Source organism: Mustela erminea, chromosome 10 (genome assembly GCF_009829155.1).
Source record: "Mustela erminea isolate mMusErm1 chromosome 10, mMusErm1.Pri, whole genome shotgun sequence".
Lineage (NCBI taxonomy): Eukaryota > Metazoa > Chordata > Mammalia > Carnivora > Mustelidae > Mustela > Mustela erminea.
In genome coordinates this window covers 15,535,754-15,558,263 of record NC_045623.1, presented here as the reverse complement: position 1 = coordinate 15,558,263, position 22,510 = coordinate 15,535,754, and the positions used below count along the sequence as shown (strand labels likewise).

The 22,510-nt window shown below is 53.2% G+C and overlaps 1 protein-coding gene across 1 annotated transcript in view; it reads left to right on the top strand.

The window, feature by feature from the left end:
• Positions 1–22,510, top strand: part of SLC6A17 (solute carrier family 6 member 17) — a 48,984-nt gene that overhangs the window by 5,714 nt on the left and 20,760 nt on the right. Inside the window, exons 2-6 of the mRNA XM_032302419.1 lie at positions 10,817–11,189; positions 15,743–15,900; positions 17,065–17,191; positions 17,937–18,118; positions 19,803–19,913. Coding sequence (XP_032158310.1) covers positions 10,904–11,189; positions 15,743–15,900; positions 17,065–17,191; positions 17,937–18,118; positions 19,803–19,913 — 864 coding nt within the window. The 5' untranslated portion in view covers positions 10,817–10,903. The remainder of the gene's footprint in view (positions 1–10,816; positions 11,190–15,742; positions 15,901–17,064; positions 17,192–17,936; positions 18,119–19,802; positions 19,914–22,510) is intronic.

Genomic DNA, 22,510 nt, shown 5'->3' with positions numbered 1-22,510 from the left:
GTGCTGAGTGAGATTCAGGTGTGTCACTGTGCAACACAGCCGGGCCCGGTACGAGAACTTCCTCACCGGTGCCACATATGGGTAGCTCGTGGCCCGGAAACAGTGATGCCTTCATGTTTTGGAGTAGCCCCAGTGTCCCAACCAGCATTCTTTTCTTTGTGTAGTATGACATACAGAAGATTGGAAAGCACCAATATATCAGAAAGGAAATGGGCTACAGAGTTTTGAATCCCCACTGACACTTCATGACAGGCTAATCTTGTACCTGTTATCTTCCCTTAGCCTTGGCTTCTTTGTAAATGAGAATTACATTTTTTATCCCAGGTTTTTTGGGGGATAAATTATGTATGTAAGCACAGTAGGTCTTCAAAAATACTTGCTCCTGGGGCATCTGGGTAGCTTGGTCCACTGAGTGGCCACCTCTTGATTTCAGTTCAGGTCATGATCTCAGGGTCATGGGATTGAGCCCCATGCTCAGCGGGGAGTCTGCTTGTGGATTCTCTGCCCCTCCTCCCACTTGTGCACTCTCTCTCTCTCTCTCTCTCAAATAAATAAATATTTTTTTAAAAAATGCTTCCTCTCTTTGCTGTGATCTCAGCTGTCCTATGACCTGTTCCCAGTAGGAACACTTTTCTGGCTACCTCTTCCACAAAGCTGCACTTGGGCTGGTGAGCAAAGAGACACAACCCTTCTCATTCCCAGGAAAGAGACATCATGTTGGGACGGTAATTAAGGGTTTCTGATCTCTATTCCTTCAAGTGCACTTCAGCAGTCTGGTGGGTAACTCAGGTAATTGGACCCCCTTGGTTCCCTCTGTCTCTTTCTGAAACAAGACAAAATAGTGGCTTTAAGAAAATCCAGGTCAGAGAATTTGGACAGATACTGTGAGGATCCATCTGTTACCACCATGAGCCTCCTGTGAATGAGGAAAGAAGGTAGTGAGGTTTTTACTCATTGCTCCTGAACTTTTAATTTTCACATCTGATTTTTAAAAATTGTGTCTTTTTCCAACTGGGACAGTCTCATGAGTCTTTTGCCTGTCTGGGACCTGATATGCTCTGCAACAGCTTGGGGCCCTCCTTTTCCTTCTCTCTCTAAAACTTAAACCTCACCCATCACCCAGGCTTGGGTCACCATCCCCTCTCACCTGTCCTCCCTGTTTTTTCACTTGTCCTGTAGTCATCTCCTTAAAAACAGTTGAGTCACATCACTCCCCTGCTCAGACACTTAAAACAACTCCCTGCTAGCCTTGAAAAGAAACCCAGGCCTTTCCATGCTTTGCAAGTCTTCTCTGGAGTCTAGCTATCCTCCTGTCAGCACTTCCCATTCTTCCCTTGCTTAGGATGCTCTAGGCTCAGGCTCTTCTTTCTGGTCCTTATGCTCACCAAGCAGGCTGCCTCAGGGCCTTTGCACTTCCCTATTTTCTCTGCCCTGAATGATTTCTCAGGCTACTCACATGGCTCATTCTCTCCCTCTATCAGGTCTTTATGAGAATGTGCCCACCTATTCCCCCTATATGTCGTAGCATCCCTGTCTCACTCCATCCCCTCACATTCACTATTACATATTTTTGTGCGATCTTTATGTATACTATAGGTATGTGTCTGTATACACAATATTGATTATATATTTGTCTGATTTTTATTTGTCATTTTGCACAAGAATATAAACCTCATGAGGGAGGGACACCATTTACTCTGTTCTCTGCTGTGCTCGAACAGGCCCTGGCACTTAGTGTTCAGTAAATATTGGATGAAGGAAGTAAAGAAAGCAGCACATCAGTTGGAGCGCCAGCACCTGTGTCTCCCAGCAGCGCCCCCCCCCCATCATCAGGGACCCACATGCTTGTCACACTCTGCTTTGCCAGACCGTGGGCAGCTTGCCTCTAGACTTGGGTCAAGCCCATCTCCCCCGCATCTCCCCAGACATGAAGGGGCGGCTGGTGCCTGTGTTATCTTTTTATCCTCCTGACGCCTCTTTGAGATTGGGGCCGTCTTCTCCATCTTTTCAGATCTAGAAGCCAGGACTACAAAGGTTATGCAGTTTCCTGAAGACTCATAGCTAGTAAGGAGAGCAGGACTTCAACCAGGGTGCCCTTGCTTGGAAGCCCATCTTTCTGGGCTTGTGTTGAGGTATAGAGCCAGACCCCACTCAGAGTCAGACTACACTGGTGTGGACCCAGGGCCCCCAGATTTTGACCCGTTGCCTTACCTCATCAGGTCCAAGATGCGTTTTTCTGTACGTTGTCACCTCGTCGATTCAGGACACCATGCACAATCAGTTGTATCTCAAAATGGCTATTGATTGGGTAGGGGTGGTGATTGGGTGGAAAACTTCCATTGACCCTCCCTGGTAAGTTCAAGAGAGTGCCAGCATCAAAGGGTCTTAAGTTCAGTGAAATTAGGTAACCAATCCCTTCAAACCTCTACTTCTTCATCTGTAGAATGGAAATAATTGTGGGACCAACCTCATCCCGTAATGGGCAGGAGACGATGGCTGATGCACACAGGGGCTGCTAGAGAGCCAGCCCTCAAGAAGGGTCCCCTGTGTGTCGTGGTTATTGTTTATCACTACACCACCGCCTGCCTTCAGAAGTTCCCTTAGCACCCAGAGTCTGGCACAAGGTTAATACATCTGTGGGGCGGCCACGGGGCTGCTGTTGCTTACACACCCACGGGCATGCCTTTCCCCCTCACGTGAAATGGTAAAGCTGAACCAGAAGATTTTGTTTGCGCTAGCCCCGCCCACTTCTTCCAGTGCCAGTTCCTCCCCCTCTGGACCATCTGCCCCTTTTCCTGCTTCCCTTCCTTCTTGACTAAGAAAACAAAATACCAGCTGCAGAGAACACGCTCCGCAAATGCAACAGGAAGGTGAGACCGGCCGAGGAAGATTCTACTGGCTCCTTTGCCTGAGCTGTTGTTCGGAATGGTCCCACCAGCCTTGTGGAATGCTCTGGGCCAAGACGGTGCCCCTCTAGGGTATATTTCTCTGAGGTGAAAATGGACCCTGTCTACGACGTGGAGAAAGTGAGGCACAAAGAGTGGATCCTTTATAAGACAAAAGTGTCTGTGAATGCTGGCTGGGCTTCTTAGTTCACCTTTGCTTTAAAACACCGGCTTGGGGGAGCGCCTGGGTGCCCAGCTCTTGGTTTCAGCTCAGGTTGGGACCTCAGGGTTGTGGGTTTGAGCCCCAAAGTTGTCTCCCTGCAGGTTTCCCTGCTCAGCGGGGACTCTGCTTGTCCCTTTACCTAAGCTCCTCCCCCAGCTCACGCTTTTCTCGCTCTCCCTCTGTGTGTGTGTGTGTGTGTGTGTGTGTGTGTGAGTGAGTGAAATAAATAAATAAAAACCTTATAAAAAATAAATTGCTCCTTGGGGCGCCTTTGGGGACATCATGTCTTCTTGAGATCAGAATATTGCATCGGAAAATAAGAAAATTTTGGAGCTGGGAAACTCTATCAGACTCTGGAAAATTTGGGGACTTCAAAATGCACCCGTTCATGAGTCCACTCATTCACTTCCTTCATGTCATATTTATTGAGCACGTAAAATAGTAATACACGAAGGTTTGGTTTTGCAGAACCAAAAAGGGTATTCTTTGAAATACAGGTGAGAGACCAAAACACCAACCCGACAAATCTCTGAAACGGAGTTGGAAATTACCATTCTGTTTATTTGCCTCATCGATAAACTTTTCTTTTGCTTTCTCTCTCTAACCATGTGGTAACCAGATGCAGTTGGTAGGTAAGCACTGTTTCCTATTTTACAGATGATTGCAGAACAGAGGACTGGCTTCCCAGTCCTGGGGTCCTCCCCCCATGGGCTGCAGGGCTGCACCCGATTAGTCACCCTAGCTGGGACAGGCAGACACCTAGCAAGTTTAAACATATCTCTCGGTCAAGTGCATTAGCATTTCCCCCCTGCCTCTCTTTCAAGGTGAAAGCAGTGGTTAGCATTTCAACAGGAAAGCAGGCTGCCCTTGGAGGATGGGAAGGCAGGGAGCCCAAACATTTGTAGGGACCTTGTTCCATTCCGTGTGTGGCAGGCCTGGGCTGGGCTAGGCTGTGCTGGGCTAGGGACAGTGGCGGGCGGACGCAAAGCTGGGTACACCTTGGTTCCTGCCTTCAGGGAGCTTTCTGTTCAGAGGAGGAATCAGGGGTGCACACAGGTAGCTATGGGAAAAGCATGGAAGAGTATTCCAAGTTGCATGCTGAGAAGGGGAAAGAAAGGAGCGTTAATTCTCACTTAGAGCATCACAGAACACGTCACAGAGGCGATGCAGTGGACCTTGAGATGCACCTTCGAAGGCTGGAAGCTTCCATAGGCAGAGACCAGGGAAGGTTTTATGCAGAGGGGTTTTGGAGAAGAAGTGCCAGCTGAGGCTGGGGGGTGAAGGGGCCCCGGGGGAGGAGCCACAAATGTGTCTGGCAAGGGCAGCGGGCTCTCTCCAGGACGCAGTGGGAGTGGGTGACATGGAATTTCAGGAAGCTGCCCCGAAGGCATACAGGAAAGTGAGCCTGCTGCAGGCATCTGACTGAGGAAGGGTCTGAACTAGAGCACAAGAGGTGGGAGTGAGGGTGGGCTCAGACATGCTAACAGGGCTCTGTGCCCTTGGGAAGGAGGGTGGGGGGGGGGCAGGGAGAGGTCAAGAATGGAGCTGGATGAGAAAACCCAAGGAGAGCAGCCATCGAGACCCGCCAGGGCCTGTCAGGAGCAATTTGCCCCCAGGTGACTACCAGAAGTTTCGATAAAACAATTAAAAATAATTTGTAGGACAATTTGTGTCTCTGATAACAGTCTGATCTGTTCTGGGCTCAGTTGAAGCCCAGAGGCTCTGAGGTAATTAGTAGAGGTGTTTGAGCCACAACTGCTTGTCACATGGAAATCAGGAAGCTGTGGAGTTGTCCAGAGAGCAGGACCATGACCTGGCTTCCTGCCCACCACATATGAGCCTTGAGTTGGACCCTGGCTTTATGGCCGAGGCGGCTGGGTGTTCTTCCCCTGGCCTCCCCTCCTGGGGGCTCTTCTCAGCTCTCCACTGTAAAGGTTTGCATTTAAGAATGTGCACTACTGTCCCCAGGAGACCCTGGGGTGGGGGGTTGCTGAGCAAGGTGTGCCCCATGGGGCTCAGGGAAGTGGGACCCTGGTGGGGGTGTCTGTCTTCACCTTGGCTCCCTGTTTTCCCGAAGAAGGTGACCCCACCACACAGACCCTGGGAGGAGTCTGGCTGGGAAAATAAGTGATTCCCTCGAGTCCGTCCCCTGAGTTACCTGGTCCAACCCTCCTGAACAAGAGAGACGCTGACCCCAGGAGGTGGATGTTCAGGCAGCTGACTGGATGCTCTGTTCCAGAAGGCCCCCAGCTCTGGCTGCCTGGAGCAGAGGGGCTGGCCCCTGAAGAAGGTGGGCGGTCGCCCCTCACCCCCGAGGGGATGACTGAGAGCCGCACTTGAAAAGTAGTTGGGGACCTATTGGCCCTCTGGCCCCGGGGTATTTTTACCTGCTTGCCTCCTCGTCACATTATTATTATTATTATTATTAATTATTATTATTATTATTATATTTTTTTCCTTTTTAAGAAGATTTCGCAGTTCACTCCCTCCGGGCTGCTTCTCTCACGTGTTCTGCTGAGCTGGAAGCTTAGCCTCTGTTGCTAAGTGACGGATCTGTCAGCCAGGCGTTCTCTGTTCTCGAGCCCCCGGGCATTATGCTTTAGGTAACCGAGGCATTCCTCTCAGAGCGCACCCCGGAACTCTGTTATCTGACATCCGGCCCGTCCCGACTCCTCTAGGGCCATGATTCGAGTTTGGCTGGGCTAGCTGTCAGAGCGTCCCCGCAACAGCCCAGCGAACTCTCCACCAACAGAGCGGGTGAGACAGGTGGAAGGACCTGCCCTGTCAAGTGCCCGAGGCAGATCACACCTCGCTCACATCCATGTGCAGGAGGGACACACCCTGAATATAGGCAGGGCTGAAAAGGGCCTCAGAGATCGTGCAGACCAACCCATTTTACACATGGGGAAACCGAGGCCTAGAGAGGTCAGGGCAATGGGGCCAGCTTGCACAGTTGGCTGGTGGTTGGTTGGGACCAGCACCTAGCTGGCTTCCTGATACCTGGATCATGGCTGGCTCCATGGCCTGTAAAGTCAGGGGCAGAGAGGAATCTGCCCCTTCTGGGTCCTTCTCTGATCTTGCTTGTCCCAGGGTTGTTGACTGGGTACATGGTGGATTCCCATGGCCTGGTCTGAAAGCTGACCTTTCCCAAGCCCAGGGACTCCCAGGGATCTGGAGGGAGTAGGAAGGTAGGGTTGCCCCAAGTCACTGGTGCCCCATCATCTTTAAAACATGGAGGCATCGCAGGAGCGAGCAGCCGTGGGTGCTGACAGCCACGTGGTATGAGCCAGGTGCTGTCCTGCCCTGGAGCGCGGCTACCCCTGCTCACTCCCCGGGCTGGCCATGAATCCAATGAGGTGTCAAGAAGAGGTGACAATTGTGAGCCCTTTCTGGGTGCCATTCTGAGACCCACCTAACTGCCGTTCCCCACAACACTGTAAGGCAGGCACCGTTGTCCTCCTTTGACCGCCAAGGAAACGGATCTCAGGCCAGGCAGCCGGAGAGCACGAGCTGGGGTTTGACCCCATGCAGTCTGGCTTCTGAGCAGTGTCCCCTCCCCAGACCGTGCCAGTAGACTGAGTAAGAACTGTTTGTAAGTGGTTTCAAATGGGCACAACTAGGAGCTGTCCCTCCACTACCAATATTGCTAAACATTAAGATGAGGCCACGTTTATATTTGTAATACATTGCTGATCTTTAGACCCAAGACCCAGTGCTGCGTGGCGTTTACCTGCTTCCCTGTGGCCCCGGGTCCCTGAGGGGGGTGGGCTGGGCTTTGTAGGGTGCTGCCCCAGCAGCCTCCGGCAGAGGTGGGGGAGCACCCATCCCTGCTGACAGAGCTCGGACCTTTCTGAGATGGTGTGGGTGGAAAATGCTTCTCTCCACCCTCATCCCTCTTCCTCCGCAAACTCACTCTGGCTTTTCCTGAGGAGCAATGGCATTTCTGTGACCAAATAGAAATAGGGAGGGCTTGCATATTTTTAAGTGAATTAAGGCAAACAATGCAAGGCTTCCCAGTAGCAGGATCCTTCCTGGTGCCGGGACTGGGCACTTTGGATGTGTCCGCCCACCGAGTCCCCATGGGAGCCCTCCCTCGGAGGGGGAGCTGTCGTCACGTAGACCCTTTTCGCCCCCAAGAGGACTGTCAGCCGCATTGTTAAGGTGAAATGGCTGCCCACCCCTCTCAGCGCACTGAAGTCCTGGTAGTTGGCTGCTGTGGTGGAGGGCAGGGGCTTGGAGACAGGCCAGGGGTTGAGTGCTCCCATTTCATCCGTTTGCTCGCTCACCTGGCACACATTTCCTGAGCGCCTCTGCTCAAACATCCCCTCCTCAGGGATGCTTTTCCAGACCATAAAATGGCGGCCCTCCAGCTTGCGACACCGCCCCCGACCGTGTTATTTCTTTGTATCTTGTACCCCGTGGGCCATGGTACGTTTCTTTCTTTAGTATCTGGCCCTTCCATGAGAAATATAAACTCCACGGGAGGACATACTTTGCTTATTTTGTTTGCTGCTGCATCCCAGGCACCTAGAACAGAGCCCGTCACAGAGAAGGAACTCAGTAAATGGGTGTCAGGGGAGAGAATGAATGAATGAAATGGGAACTCTCCAACTTGGGCCCGCTGATTGCAAAGCCGCCGTCCTCACCACCTCCATCTTCTTCCTGTTTCCCACCGCCCCCATGCGGAGTCTGATCCAGTGGCTTTGGGCAAGTCACTTCATCTGTGGGGCCTTAATTTCCTCATATAGAAAATGAGAATATTGCTAGGGCCCCTCGAGCTTTAATATTCTATGTGTCAGACTCGGTTGTCACTGAGCATGTTTCTGAGCACAGAATGTTCCAATCAGGATTGTCACCCAGCCCAGGGGCTCTGCTTGCAAATTTGCACCAGCACTTTTTGTCCTGTGAGCCTGATGGCCCAGGAGGCCCCTGGGCCCCCCTCCTGTGATGCAGGATGCTCACTCACATCTTGGGAAGAAGAGGCTTTGGCTGAGCTGATTCCTATGGTTTCTGTGATGCTGCTGTGGCCAGCCTTCCCTGGCTTTACCAGAATGTGCTGATTTTGTCCTTGAGTCCTCCTAGCTTTAATGAGACTCGCACCCCCGCCCCCCAACTGCAGCCCTTTCTTTGTTGGTGACCAGAGCTGCCATTCTCGGCTATTTATGGGAAAGCTTGTCCTCCAGTTGGCCAGCAGCAGGATAAATTCTGCGGACTTGCGGGAATCCCCTTCGGTTTTCTCCTGTTATGGGATGATGGGCAGTAAATCATACTTAATGCACTACAGATCCGTCCTGATCAGATTCCACTGCAGGCCCAGTACCTGCAGTTAGGCTCTGAGCTGGGACCCTAGTGATTGCCATCTCCAGAGGGACCCCAACCCTTCTCTGCAGTTCTAGTTTTTATTTTTTTTAAAAGATTTTATTTATTTATTTATTTGATGGGGGTGAAGAGAGAGAGAGAGAATAAGCAGGGGGAACAGCAGACAGAAGGAGAGGGAGAAGCAGGCTCCCTGCTGAGTAGGAAGCCTGATTCGGGACTTGATCCCAGGACCCCAGGGTCAAGACCTGAGCTAAAGGCGGATGCTTAACTGACTGAGCCACCCAGGCGTCCCCCCAGTTCTAGTTTTTAATTAAAACTCTTGTTTAAACTGTAGGGGAGTTAGGATAGCCAGCCAGCCAGACATTGCATGGGCCTTAAGTTTTCTCTATTTGAATGCCCTGGTGAGAGGGACCTGCTGACTAGGGAAGGGGGAGGGGCTCATCCTGGCAGCACTGGCAAGAACACAGGCCTCCCCATTGCATGCCTTCTGAGGGCACCCTTCCCTTAAGAGGCATGGGCCCCATGGCAGCCTGGGGAGGCTGAGGGCTGAAGGGTCCACGGAACACACACTCCCTCCGGGACACAGTGGAACGTTCGCCTGACCGGATGTGAAGAGGAGTCCCAGTCGAGAGCTGTATTTCTTATAGTGAATTCTGAGGTCTTTTAGGCAGACCGGTTCTGTCTCAGTCCCTTCAAAGCCCAAGACCTTGACTGTTCCTGGGATTGACGGAAGGGGGGCGGTGGCAGAGTAGTCACTAAAGACTCGTGGTCTCCCTTGGATGCAGAAAGCAGGGAGGTGTCACCTGCTGCTGTGGTCCCCGGCCTGGCCCAGGGAGGGCTGGCGAACCACACAGACTGGTGTAGACGGCCCCCATCCCTCGGGTCTCCCAGCGTCACTACACATGTAACAGGATCTAGCTGGTCAGGTCCCCCTGAAGCCTGGGTCTCTACTCAGTCGGCCAGGCAGTCTGGATGAAGCTTCTGTTTCGTGGTGCCGCTGCCCCGCGCTGTTCCGACGGCACAGATGAGAACAGACGGGACCGCGGATTCCAGAGGCAACTCCTTCCCTTCGTCAAGGAATTACTGGGTAATTTACATCCCTCGAAAGATGCAGGGCAATGGCAGGCCGGGTGTATGCATGTTTAATTTTAAATCCTCCAACCTCCCCTTGACGAGGAGGTGCATTGAAACACAGCATGTTGATATCCTTCAAAGGACTCATTTCCTTGGTGCTTTATTTCTTTAAGGAAAAGCATGAAAGACAGATGAGGAATGGTAGGAGCTGGGGAGGGTTTTGCCTCCCCCGCCCGCATCGTGCAGACATTATCTGCTGTAAAGCTGTCACTGAAGGATGGAGAACTGACTCTTGGCTGCAGTGGCCCTCAGATAGTGTCAGCGCTGAGCGATGACCCAGCATTTGTTGGCACTCAGCAGACGCCTCTAGGGCGGCCGTGCCAGAATGCTTAGCAGAACCTGGTCAGTGCTCCTGCCTGGGGACTGCAGGGGATGCCGGGGCCGATGTGCAGGGTCCCTGCGGTTGGAGCTCGAACTTTTTTTTTTTTTTTTTTGCAAGCATTAATGTCCCTTTGAATCACCAGAGAGTTCTGTAAAAATACAGAGACTGACTCAGTCATTCTGGGGGTGATCCTGAGAGTCCGCATTTCTAACAAGCTCCCCATGATGCTCCTGGCCCATGAACCATATTTGGAATAGAAAGACCCTAGAGATGGCAGATACCAGCCTCCCTGGGTCTCACCGGGTGGTTGAGCTATGTAGAGCTCAGGAGGGATAGGGCTTGGCCACCAACCTATGCCACCTGGGGCAGGGGGAGGGCTGTGGGGGCCTCTTGAACACTCTAGGACATGCAGTTATGGGAAGGGGGGGTACTGTCATGGAGGGCCCTTTATTTAGGGTTGGTGTATGGTTTGGCTTCTTTTGCCCCTAGTGGATTTACCTTTCTTTCCTTTTTCTTTTTTTAAGACTTTATTTATTTGGCAGACAGAGCACAAGCAGGGGGATTGAGAGAGGGAGAGGGAGAAGCAGGCTCCCTGCTAAGCAAGAACCCAGACATGGGGCTTGATCCCAGAACCCCAGGATCATGGCCCGAGCTGAAGGCAGACTCTTAACTGATGAGCCACCCGGGTGCCCCTAGGTGTACCTTTCAGTGCTGCTCACATAAGGCCTGTGGGAAAACTGAATCTGCAGACTCTGAGCTCCTCGGTGGGCACCCTGTGAGGGGGAGGAAGGCAAGCTCAGTGTTCCAGGCCAATCACTGCCCGGCCTCTGAGTGTGTGCCCCGGAGTGTTGGGGGACTGGGGCCCATGTGGGCACCCTGCCTCTCTTGCTGCGGTCAGCTAATCCTCTCCTGCTCACCCGGTCGCTCCCCTAGGTCCCCGGATGAGAAGGAGCTGACGGCAGCCGAGAGACACCTTCTCTGAGTGCGGCGGAGCGGGGCTGCGTGGCCCAGGCGGCACCCATGCCGAAGAACAGCAAGGTGACGCAGCGTGAGCACAGCAACGAGCATGTCACGGAGTCGGTGGCCGACCTGCTGGCCCTCGAGGAGCCGGTGGACTACAAGCAAAGCATCCTGAACGTGGCGGGCGAGGCCGGCGGCAAGCAGAAGGCGGCAGATGAGGAGCTGGAGGCCGAGGACCGGCCGGCCTGGAACAGCAAGCTGCAGTACATCCTGGCCCAGATTGGGTTCTCTGTGGGTCTGGGCAACATCTGGAGGTTCCCCTACCTGTGCCAGAAAAATGGAGGCGGTAAGAGGCGGCCCTGCTTGCCCCGACGGCATTCAGAGCCGGGCTAGGCCAAGGCGTGGAAAGGAGCAGCCCTGTGCTGGTGCAGAGCTGGGGCTCTTGGAGGGTGGGGCTCGGGATTCTCGAGGAAGGCTCCCCAGAAAGAGCCAATGGTTAACAGCAAGCAAGAGGCTGCTGGGAGCGGTGACAGCAAGGACACGCGCTCCGGCCCGGGACGGCCCGTGGGCAGACCCCAACGCAGCTGGCCAGCCCAGAGACCCCGTGCAAGTTGCTTGATCTCTCTGTGCCTCTCTGTTCTTCATCTGTAAAATGGGAGTAAGACTCGATCCTGCCTCACGGCAGAGTGAGGAGGATTCAGTGGGCTTTACGTGTGAAATGCTTAACTAACTTGTATCTGAGGCATAGTGAAGAGCAGCAGTTGGCCATTCTAACGAAATGCTTACTGGCCCTGCTTCAGCACTTATTGGATTATTAGGCTAAAATGCATGAAATTGCTGGTATTTGAGCGTCTTGGAACAACCAAAATGCCAATTTCATACAATTCAACCACTGATTCCCCCTACACTCTATGTGAGGGAAGAGTCATCATCCTCGTGGTAGGGACTGCAAAACTGAGGCACAGAGAGGTTAGATGACTTGCTCAAGGTCACACAGCTAGTGATAAAGTAAGGATTCTAAGCTGGACAGGTTGGCCCTGGCAACTGAGTACTCCTGCTGCTGCCTCCCAGGAGGAGGAGGCCTCACACAACCCCTTGTGTTTTAATCCCCCTAGAGGATCTTGCCCCTGGTGTCAAATCCGGGTCACAGCCGCTGGGCATTATCATCCCCAGCCCCTCTGAGGCAGGCTGGACTGTTCTAAAAGTAATTTGTTTTGAAACCAGGGGAAAAATAACAGAAAATAAGAGAAAAACCTATCAGGCTAAAGACGATGAATTTACAAGCTGGGACATCTGGGAAAGTGACTTGAGTCAGCAGAGAGCCCTTGTGGCTCTTAGTCCCCGTGGTCTGGGACTGCCCCATGCCAGCCTGATGGTTGGCCACAGCTTTGTAGGCACTTCACCTGACTCCTTCTGTCTCTGCTCCCTGGGGCTCTGGCCATGGAGCCTCTCCCAGAGATGAAGCCCCATTCAGGGACACTCCCTCCTCTCCAGAACACACCTTCTCTGGCTCAGAGGCCAACTCTGGCTGGAGGCTTCCCCTTCTTTCCAATCTCTGTTGAAGGTCAGGAAGTGAGAATGGCCCTTCGAGCCTATATAACTGAGGCCAGAGGCTTTTATCTTTCTACTAGAGCATTTACCATACGCTCTCCATGCTGTGAAAGGTCTTTCCCCGCCCCCGCCCCAATCAGTCGATCGATCAGTCAATCAATCAGTAACTGCCAGTTAGAGCTTTTGGTCTGGGTGACGAGGCCAGACTCAGGTCACTGAGAGTGGTTACAAGATCAGCCCAAATCTGGGTGTGTGGTTTTCTTATGTGCTGAGAGATGATGACAACAAGCATCCACTGACGTTGGAGGACACGTCACCTCTGGGACTCCAGTCGGGAACCTCTAACCTTGTCCTTTGCCTGGGCCCTGGGCACTGAATCAGAGTCCCTCTCCCCACCACACACACTCCCAGAGCAGTGGGTTTGCCAAAGCTTTCTTGCTCACGGTGTCACCAGCCCATCGCCCTGGACCCAGACCCCGCAGACAGCCCCCAGAAGAGTTGTTAGCGCTCTGGATTCTGAACTCTCCCTTCCCCGTTCCTGCTCGTGCTCTTCCATCCTGTCTCATTTCTAGAATCCCTTCGTATCTCTGCCTTTAACGCTCCCATAGCCTACGAGTATTAGGGTAAGTCATCCCAAACGCTTTCTGGAAGGAGTCAAATGATCCCATTTCAGATAAAGGAAGGAGAAAACTCTTGGGTGGGAGAGAGGCAGCTCTGTGGTTTTGAGCTGTGGGGAAGCCGGGCAAACCTGGCTTAAATCTGGGTGGGCCTTCTGGAACTCTGCTTAGCTCCACTCGATGTTGAAGTTTCCTTTGATCTGGTTCTCTTAATTGGCTTTTTTTTTTCTGTTGAGTTTTATGACAAAGAGGCAACCGTTCTGTTCTTTAAGTGCTGACTAAGACGAAGTAACTTGTATAATCCTCACAACAGCCCCCCATACCCCACCCCAGCCCGTTCAAAAGGGAGCATGGAAGCCTGTGAATGCGTGCTTTTCTGAGCCAAAGATGGTCACATATCAGCAGTTTCATGTGGTTCTGCCGAATGTTATCATCTTCTTTTAGAAGACCAAAAGTGGCACAGAGAGATCAAGGAATTGGCCCAAAGTCACACAGCTAGTAAGCGGCAGAGCCAGGATTTGGGCTTAGGAGGTCTAACCCCAGGGGCTGTGTCAGCCCCTACCTGGTATGCATCTCAGCAGGCTGAGACCCAGGTGGTCTTCCAAATCCCAGAAATAACATCAGTGTTTGCAAGAAACAAGACCCAGAGTATAGACCAAGTCGGAGACTGCAGAGATCCAGGAGGTCTCGGAGTTGCCACAGCCCAGCTTCCTAGAGCCTGACACCCTGAGCAGTGCTCCCAGCTGTTGAGAGGGAGGACTCAGAGTTCCCCTAAGTTACTGAAATAGCCAAGGGAATCCCGTTGCATCTCCAAATTGTATTTTCAAAGGCGGAAAGGGTGCATTTCCAAATGATTTCAACAAGGGTTGATAAGAAAAAGGACCTCTGCCTACCCAGAAAGCCTCACCCAGACCCCAGCCTCTGAGCGCTGTGGATGACTGGGCCATGGCGTTCGGAGGAGTGCTGCCGCCAAGTCCATGTCCTGGGCCCGACCGACTCGGGCCACTGGCCCCAGTGGCAGGTGGCGGCATGCCCGTGGCCAATCTTGGCTGAGAGCCGCTCTGTGGACAGCACATATGTGGAGACTCTCCCTGGTTCTTTGGGAGAGAGGAGAGAAGCCTTCACAGAAGACACCAGCCTACCCTTTGGACACCCCGAAACCCACCTCCCTGCACATTTTGCCCCCCTGCCCCCGAGGGGATATGGCTGAAATACAAAACCAGTGAGCCGCGTCCCTTCACTTTTCTGCATGTCATGAGTCTCCTCTTGCATTTCCCCAAACCCCAGAGCAGGAGACAGAACTAGGAGTCCTTCAGGCCCCCTCTCCTTTGGGCGCCAGGATGGCCCAAAGGACCATCCTGTTAGTGACAAGAGGAACTTATGTGTATGTGTGACCGCGTATAGTTGTATGTTAAATGAATTAGATGCTGTCGTGTGAGGCTGGGTGGGTTACCGCCCTGGAAGCCTTTGCTGATTAGTTGTGTTGGACTCTGACCCCTCCCTTGGCAGGCCTGGAACTCAGCTGGCCCTCCAGGACTGGTCCGTGTGCGTGTGCATGCGTGTGTGTGTGTGTGTGTGTGTGCAAATGTGCTCACATTGCTCACAGGAACCTGCCGCTCCTGCCTCCCAGATTGTGAACTGTACTGGGATAGGGCTATGCTTTCTTTTACCCCCAGATCCCTCTGCTGCTCATGCCTGGCCCAGGGTAGATCTGTAGTAAACAGCGGGCTGTTGCCAAGTGCCAGGCCTAGTGCCTGGGAAATGCCTGGTCCTCTAGGGTCGTGGGCAGATTGGCTACATGTGGCATGTCTTGTTTTGGGGGGCAGAGCGGCAGACGGGTGGCTGCGGGTCTTCTGGATACTCCTGGCCGGCAAAGCTTGGTCTGGGGGTGCCGGGTGACCACCGGGGCCCTGGTGACTGGGGCCGTCTGATGGCTTTGCTAACAAGACTAGGTTGCTGGCACAGCTCTCCGCAGAGATCACTCGTCTGTGTCCAGACACGATTTTAATTCTCCTGCTAAATGCCCTGTCACTTAGAATTGAGACTGTGTCTGCATGGAGGCCAGGGACCGTGAACTTAATTTATCATCTGGAATCTTTATCAAGATCCATTCTGTCTCTCCATGACGATCCTCCCGGCTATGCATTTCCAAACTGTTAATTTCTCTGTCTCGTTCCTCCCAATTGGCTGTAGATTCATGGTGATGCTGGTCAGACCCTGTCTTCCTGGAGAGCTTCCAGGCTCTGCCTCCCTGGAGCTGCCCAGTCTGTGGCATCAGCATCTGCTTCAGAGGCGGGCAAGACCATGCCTGAGGTCTGGGCCTCTGGGGGGTGAGGGAGCAGGGCCCACTCCATCTGGGGCTGCTCCTCTGGGGCCAGGAGTGAGTGTGAACAGGTGTCCTCCCAGGACATCAGGAGGCGACCGGGGACTTGACATGTGAATTTCTGAAGAGACGGTACGGTGTCTGTCTGTCTGTCTCTGAATCTAACCTTGTGAGCAGTCCTCCCCCAGAATTTCAGATAGGGGGAGTCAAGGGGAAGAAGTGGGGGGCAGGGGAGGCAGTGTGTGGTGGTGGGTCACATGTGGGAGCCAGACCCCTCCTGGAGGAGCACAAGGCTTGGAGCAGTTTGAGGACAGTCAGAGGTGCGGGCGAGACTGCAGGACGTGGCTGTCCGCCCTCAGCCTGGTGCTCTACTCCGGATGCCCTCCGACACGCCCCTGTCCTCCCCAGGTGCATACCTTGTGCCCTACCTCGTGCTGCTGGTCATCATCGGGATCCCGCTCTTCTTCTTAGAGCTGGCTGTGGGCCAGAGGATCCGCCGTGGCAGCATCGGTGTGTGGCACTACGTGTGTCCCCGCCTTGGGGGCATCGGCTTCTCCAGCTGCATAGTGAGTCAGGGGCCGGCACTGGGCGTGAGCTGGCGGGCCGGGGAGAGCTGCTTCTGGGGGACGGGGTTTGCAGACCAGAGTCTGGGGCCAGATCAAAGGTAGGGAGGGAGACCCTGCTCTTGAGAACTGCTTCCAGCTGGCGTCCCAGGGCCATGCATTTCCTACACTGAAAGCGGGCTGTGCTGCCTGGGGCAGGATATAATATTTGGAAATGTTACCAAGGAGGGAAAGCTGGGACATCTCCGCTGGAGTTCTCTGTGGACACGTGGACTGTCCGGGATTCCTCTGTCTGCTTACCAGCCCCTCAGCCCCGAGTGAGGGAGGCACTTCCTCTTTCCTTGATTGAAAAGTATTTGCACTGGGCAAGCGTGGGCCCAGGGAAAGGCCGCCCTGAGGCATGAGGTCTCATTGCCTATTTGCTAGGCACAGGAACAGAGTAGGAGAAGGTCTCAGACAAGAGCCCTGTGGCCCAACCAGGAGGGGTGAAGCTTAGGAACAGTGGGAGACAAGGATCAGCATAATAGAGCTGGGCCCCTGCAGGTGGAAGGGGTCTCTCAGCAGCCAGATCGTGTGAAAGCATGGCTTTTGGAGAAACCGCTCAGACCTTCAGTCCGAATTGACACCTTCCTCTTCTAAGTAGAATTCTACCAAGACTAGCGATCATGTTTCAAAGACATGAGAAGTGACATCTTTCTGGGGGCAGGCTGCTGCCAGGACCAAAGAGAGAGCGGTGTCCTGAGGGGAGGAAGGACACAAGACACCAGTAGGAAGCATCCGCAGGGCCTCCAGAGCCGTTCAGTCTGGGGCCGTTGTCTGGGGACACAAAGGCTGTGCAGGCCTCCACAGTCCCAAAGGGTAACTCTGCAACTGTCACCCCGAGTCATCAGGAAATGATGGGGAAATGCTTTAAGCATCTTAGAAGAATTTCAAACTGGAAAGGATTAACATTTTAAGAGTTCATTGCTTAGAGGAGAGATCTTTAATATCTGAAGCATTCCTCTGTGGATTCCCTGAATACCGGATGAACAGAGGATTAGGAGGAGGCCCTCAGAGCCCCTTCCTCCTCCTCCTCTTCCTCCTGCAGGGGAGGCCTGTGGACTCGGGGTGGGGGTGGGGACTGCGGCCTTCATGACCCCTCCCCCCACTATGGACCCTTGTCCTCAGGTCTGCCTCTTTGTTGGGCTGTATTATAACGTGATCATCGGGTGGAGTATCTTCTACTTCTTCAAGTCTTTCCAGTACCCGCTGCCATGGAGCGAATGTCCCGTCATCAGGAATGGGACTGTGGCAGGCAAGTATGGGACCCCCCTGAGTAGGACCACCCTGGAGACCCCAGCCAGCCCGTCCCAGGAAGGGCTTGAAGGAGCCTAAGAGGCTTAGGCACAGGTTTGGGATTTCATTAACTTGTCACCTTGTATTAGACACCTACCCTCTCTGGTCCATTCTGATGGCCCTTGCCAGCCTGTCCCATAGAGTTCTTAGGGGGATTGAATGAAATGAATGTAGGGAAAACTCTGGAAAGTGTGGCTTTTGTTTAGTTGTTTTTAGTAGTCCTGTGTTACTCAAATACCATCCTATCTGGAAACAGCCTTACTTTGCATGCCAGTCTTATAAAAGGCTGGATGATTTATCCTACCTCACCAATGGGTAAACTGAGGTCCAGAAGTGACTTTCCTGTGTTCACACCAGGATCTGAGATGAGACACCAGAGGTCTGGCTCCTAGCTCAGGACCTTTCCCGAGGAACTTGGGGCCAGCTCTGCCTAATCCTTACTGTCCTCCACAGATGGAAGCGGGAAGGGGTGGCATGTGGGAATTCAGCCCGATCCATGTGTCCTGAAGCCTCCTGGGCCCCATCTGGAGCCCCATCTGGAATCTTCAGGGTCTGCCAGATCCTGGCTAGCCCACAAGGAGCACGGCACCCCCTTCCGCTAGCCGCACTCAGCCAGCGGCTCACCCGCTGCCGCCCTGGGTGGGGATCAGGCAGAGGAGGTGACACCACAGTCCTGCCTGAGGGGGCCTTTGTTATTGTTCCAGTGGTGGAGGCAGAGTGTGAGAAGAGCTCAGCCACTACCTACTTCTGGTACCGAGAGGCCCTGGACATCTCCAACTCCATCTCGGAGAGCGGCGGCCTCAACTGGAAGATGACCCTGTGTCTCCTGGTGGCCTGGAGCATTGTGGGTATGGCCGTCGTCAAGGGCATCCAGTCCTCGGGGAAGGTGAGTCGGGAAAGGAGTCTGACCCCGCACAGGCAGCTGCAGAAGAGCATGGCATGCAGGGGGCTGAGGACTCTGGGTTCCGCCATGCCATGCAGGATCTGCTGAGTGGGCTTGGCCTCTTGGAGGCTCAAGATGACGACACGGGTCCACCGCCATGGGCGCGATGGGTGTGTCACGGCGGTGTCCCTGTTCCCTGTGAACAGCCCACCACGATTGGCTGGGAGACGGCTTGTGGAGAATCAGGGCTTGACCCCCAGCCACCTCTGGGATCATATACCTCAGACCTGCTCCACAGACTTTAAAGAGGAAGAAAGCTAGGAGTACAGACCCAGGGATGTTCGTCGAGATCCTAGTCCCTTAGGTTCCCAAGCAAAAGGCCTAGAAGAGCATTCCCTGAGCAGTTTTTGGTGAAAATCGGCAGCTCACCGTGTGTGAACTAAAGGGCGCCTGGAGCAGGCAGCAGCTGTGAGTGAAGAGGCCTTGGGCATCCAAGGGTGGCTTTCCCCTACTCTCTCAGGGCGCAGTCCAGTCAACCCCACACACCCCCTTCAAGTGAGGGCCCTTTCTTCTTTGTGACATATCAGTATTCCTGGACTGCCAAAGCCGTGGCTCTATCCGTCCGTTCTACAGATGAGGAAACTGAGGCCCAGAGCCGGGAAAGCCCCTCCCCTGAGGTCACACAGCCAGTCAGTCCCAGAGCTGGAACATCTGAGGCTCCAGGTTCCATAATGTGCTTCTCAAGTAGGGAAGCTAAGCTCTGGGAAGGTAACTTGGTCTCAGCCAACCCCTCTTCCCTCTCTACAGGCCAAAATAGTAGCTGACACTTGGGGAAATTTATCAGGTACTGCCATACATATGAACACTTTTGGTCCACAGCAGCCTTATTGAGTTCAGAAGCCTTACACCCATTTCATAGATGCACAAACAGGCACACAGAGGTTACATGAATAGCTCAGGATCCCATGGTAGGTAAATGGCAGAGCCAGGATCAGAACTCAGGTGCTCTAGCTCTGGACGCATACATGCTTACACCTTCAACATCATCCCACCCAAACAGCCTTCTTGAATTGTTTCGGCACAGCAGACATGCTGTGAGCATCTCTTTCCTGGGCAGCTCTCTGCCGGGGGGGATGTAGAAATGCATGAGAAATGCACGTGCTGGAAAACAGCGGGTGATGTATAATCACAAGAGGCAGGACCTTCTCTGATGTTTTGGCTTGGGAGCCATGCCTGTAACCTCCCGGATGCCTTCCATCAAAGGAACTCTAAGGACAGGGGAGAGCCTTAGGGGGTCCACTGGAGTCAGGGATCGAAGAGCGGGCATGAGACATGAAAAAGTGAGGAGGGGAGAGGAGAGGCTTCCTCACCCCCTTGGCGGCCCTTGGGGGTGGGGAGGCTGCAGGCCCAGCTCTGCCAGCTCTCGAAAGGGGGAGGCTAGCCCCAGGCACAGCCATGCTGACTCCAGCTTGTCTGTGCTCCTGCTTCTGCCTTGGCTCAGTGCCAGGTGTGTGGTGGTTTTGGCCCTGTGCCCAGGGGTCCCAGGGCTTCTCTTTTTGCTGCCATCAGAGGAGGCTCGGGTGCTCTGACTGTGAGCGGGGAGGGGGATGCCCCAGCTGTGAGCGGGGAGACGGTGCTGGCCGCAGGGGGCCCTCTGCCCCACAGTAGGTCCCTGTCCTCTCTGTAGGTGATGTACTTCAGCTCCCTCTTCCCCTACGTGGTGCTCGCCTGCTTCCTGGTCCGGGGACTGCTGCTGCGAGGGGCCGTCGATGGCATTCTGCACATGTTCACTCCCAAGGTAAGCGTCTGGGGGCACTGACAGCTCTGGTGGGCCTGGCCAGCATCCTGCAATTTCGTACTCAGTGAGGACCTGTCATGGGTCAAGCAGTCATCACAGACCCCTGGAGGCATGCACTGGGGAAGGGGCATGCACCTGCCCCCTAGGTTCCAATGAGAGGGATAGCGTGTCAGTTTGGGTGGAACCGGAGGGAAGCTTCAGGGAGGGCATGACCTGGAAGCAGATCCTATTTCAACGAAAGGCCGTTGGACATTGCAGTCAAAGGAAGGGCAGGAGCAAGTGTGGAAAAGCACTGGGTATGCTTGAGGCCCTGGTGGGAAGGCAGGTTTGGCTGGGGCATGGGCAGTTTCATCACTGGATCTGTGACAGCAAGAACCAAGGAGATGCCTAAGAAAAGTTATCTCCCTGCCGGGAATCCCAGCTTGTTCCCAAATCAGGGCAACAGTGTTACTGTTTTATTCAGGATACTAGACCATGGGGGGCACGATTTTACCCTTACCAAATCCATTCTTTTCGTCTCACTTCATCCTCCCATAGCCCAGAGAGGGGCCGCTGGGCACATTTCGCAGGGCTGTCACAGGGCCATAGGCATCCTGAAGATCTACACTCAGGTTTCTTGATGGTGGTCTTTGCCACCATGTGGCCTTGCCTCTGTATTCCCCCTGGCCATGGCTGGCATGGGCCAGTCCCCTGAGGAGTCAGGGGATTGCAAAACGCAGACTGGGAGGCCTTCAAGGTGCCCCAAGCCATGTACCTTAGGAACCCCAGCGGGAAAGGCTGGGGATGTCCACCTCCAAATACCAACATATCAGTGAGCAGCCAGCTCCTCGGTGAGACTAGGCTGCGGTCATGGGTCAGAATGCCACCATCTTGAGGCCCCCAACCTTGGTCCTCAACAGTGCCGTGTCACACACGTGCTCACCTACACTGGTGCTCACACAGGAAGTTCATAGAGATGACAGGGACTAGAACCCAGATCCGATGGGGAATCCTTGTTACCTCCCAGCGGCTCTGCCGCTGGGAACATCCCCGGATGTTGGGGGATGGCAGTGAGTAAGACACACAGCACTCATATTCATCAGGTAGGAAATAATGCTGGCTCCCAGCAGTCTTGGATGTAATATTTGAGGCTGAAGTGGGCCACCTGAGCCATGTGGCTGCCATGAGGTCATTGTGAACCTGTGATACCCTACAAAGAAGCAAAATGCAAACCTGGCACGTTTCGGGGGAGAAATGGCCATGAGAAGAAAGCTAGTGGTTTTTATGACTTACTTCTACTGTATTTCTAGAATGAGGATCAGTCTAACCTTTTCACTTGAGTCTTTTAGTTATACTTTTCTGGGCTTTGGGAGGAAACGGTATACTCTGGAGATGTTCATAAAAAGGGAGAGTCACACATGTCTCCAAATGGGCGGGCCCCTTGGTGGCATCCATCTTGAGACAGCCCAGGACGGGATGGATTCACGAGACTGGCTTCTGGTCCCAGCACACACAGTACAGCTCCCCATTTGACTCAGACACTCTTTCAAACATCTGTTTAATCATACAATGTCTCAGGCATGTAAACATACACATATATAATAATATAATAAACATTGGAGAGGCCATAAAATATTACAGAGACCATAAAAGTGTCCTCATAGCCTGCCCTGATCCCATATCTTTCCTCCCCCAAAGATAAGCACTATCCTGAACGTGGGGTGTATCCTCCTAATACATTTCTCTTTCTCTCTCTCTCTTTTTAAGATTTTATTTATTTATTTGAAAGAGAGAGAATGAGAGAGAGAGAGCATGAGAGGGGAGAGGGGCAGAGGGAGAAACAGATTCCCCACTGAGCGAGGAGCCCAATGCAGGCCTCGATCCTGGGACTCCAGGACCATGACCTGAGCAAAGGCAGTTGCGTAACCAATTGAGCCACCCAGGCACCCCCTCCTAATACATTTCTTAAAATACATGTATTTTATCTCGTAATGCATGTATGCATATGTGTAAACAACATACTGCATTTGTGTGTACTTTCAAAAGCGGCATCATGTTATAATGCATCTTCCTGTGGCTTGCTTTGGCTTTTATTTTTGCTCAGCACTGGTACTTGAGATTTATTTCGAGCGCTGTTTGTAGCTCTAGTTCATCCATCTTCCCTGCTGTGTCGTAGTCCACTGTAGCACTAAACTGTGCTCATGTATGAGCATGTGAGGTTCATTTATATTGTTTCCAGCTTTCCCCATGGCTAGTAATGCTACAGTAGACGTTATTACACAGGTCTCCACTTGCACAATTTTCCCGAGGGTGTCTGTGTTTAGGAGTGGAATTGCCATCTCAAAGGGTACATGTACCTTCAGTTATGCTAGAAGGTGGCCACACTGCTCTTCAAAATGGCAGCCAAGGTCAACATTCCCACCAGCTGTATGGGAGAATCCCTGTGGCTCCAGAAACTTCTGTTTATGCCACTCAGATGGTTGCAAGATGGTGGGTGTGCCCTTGGAACAATAGAAGACCCTCCTTTCAAAAACCTTTTTCTGAATGTTAAGGAAACGGGGTAATACCACTTCAGCATCTGCAGGGGGCAGAGTCCTCCTGAAGTGAAGTTTAAAGAA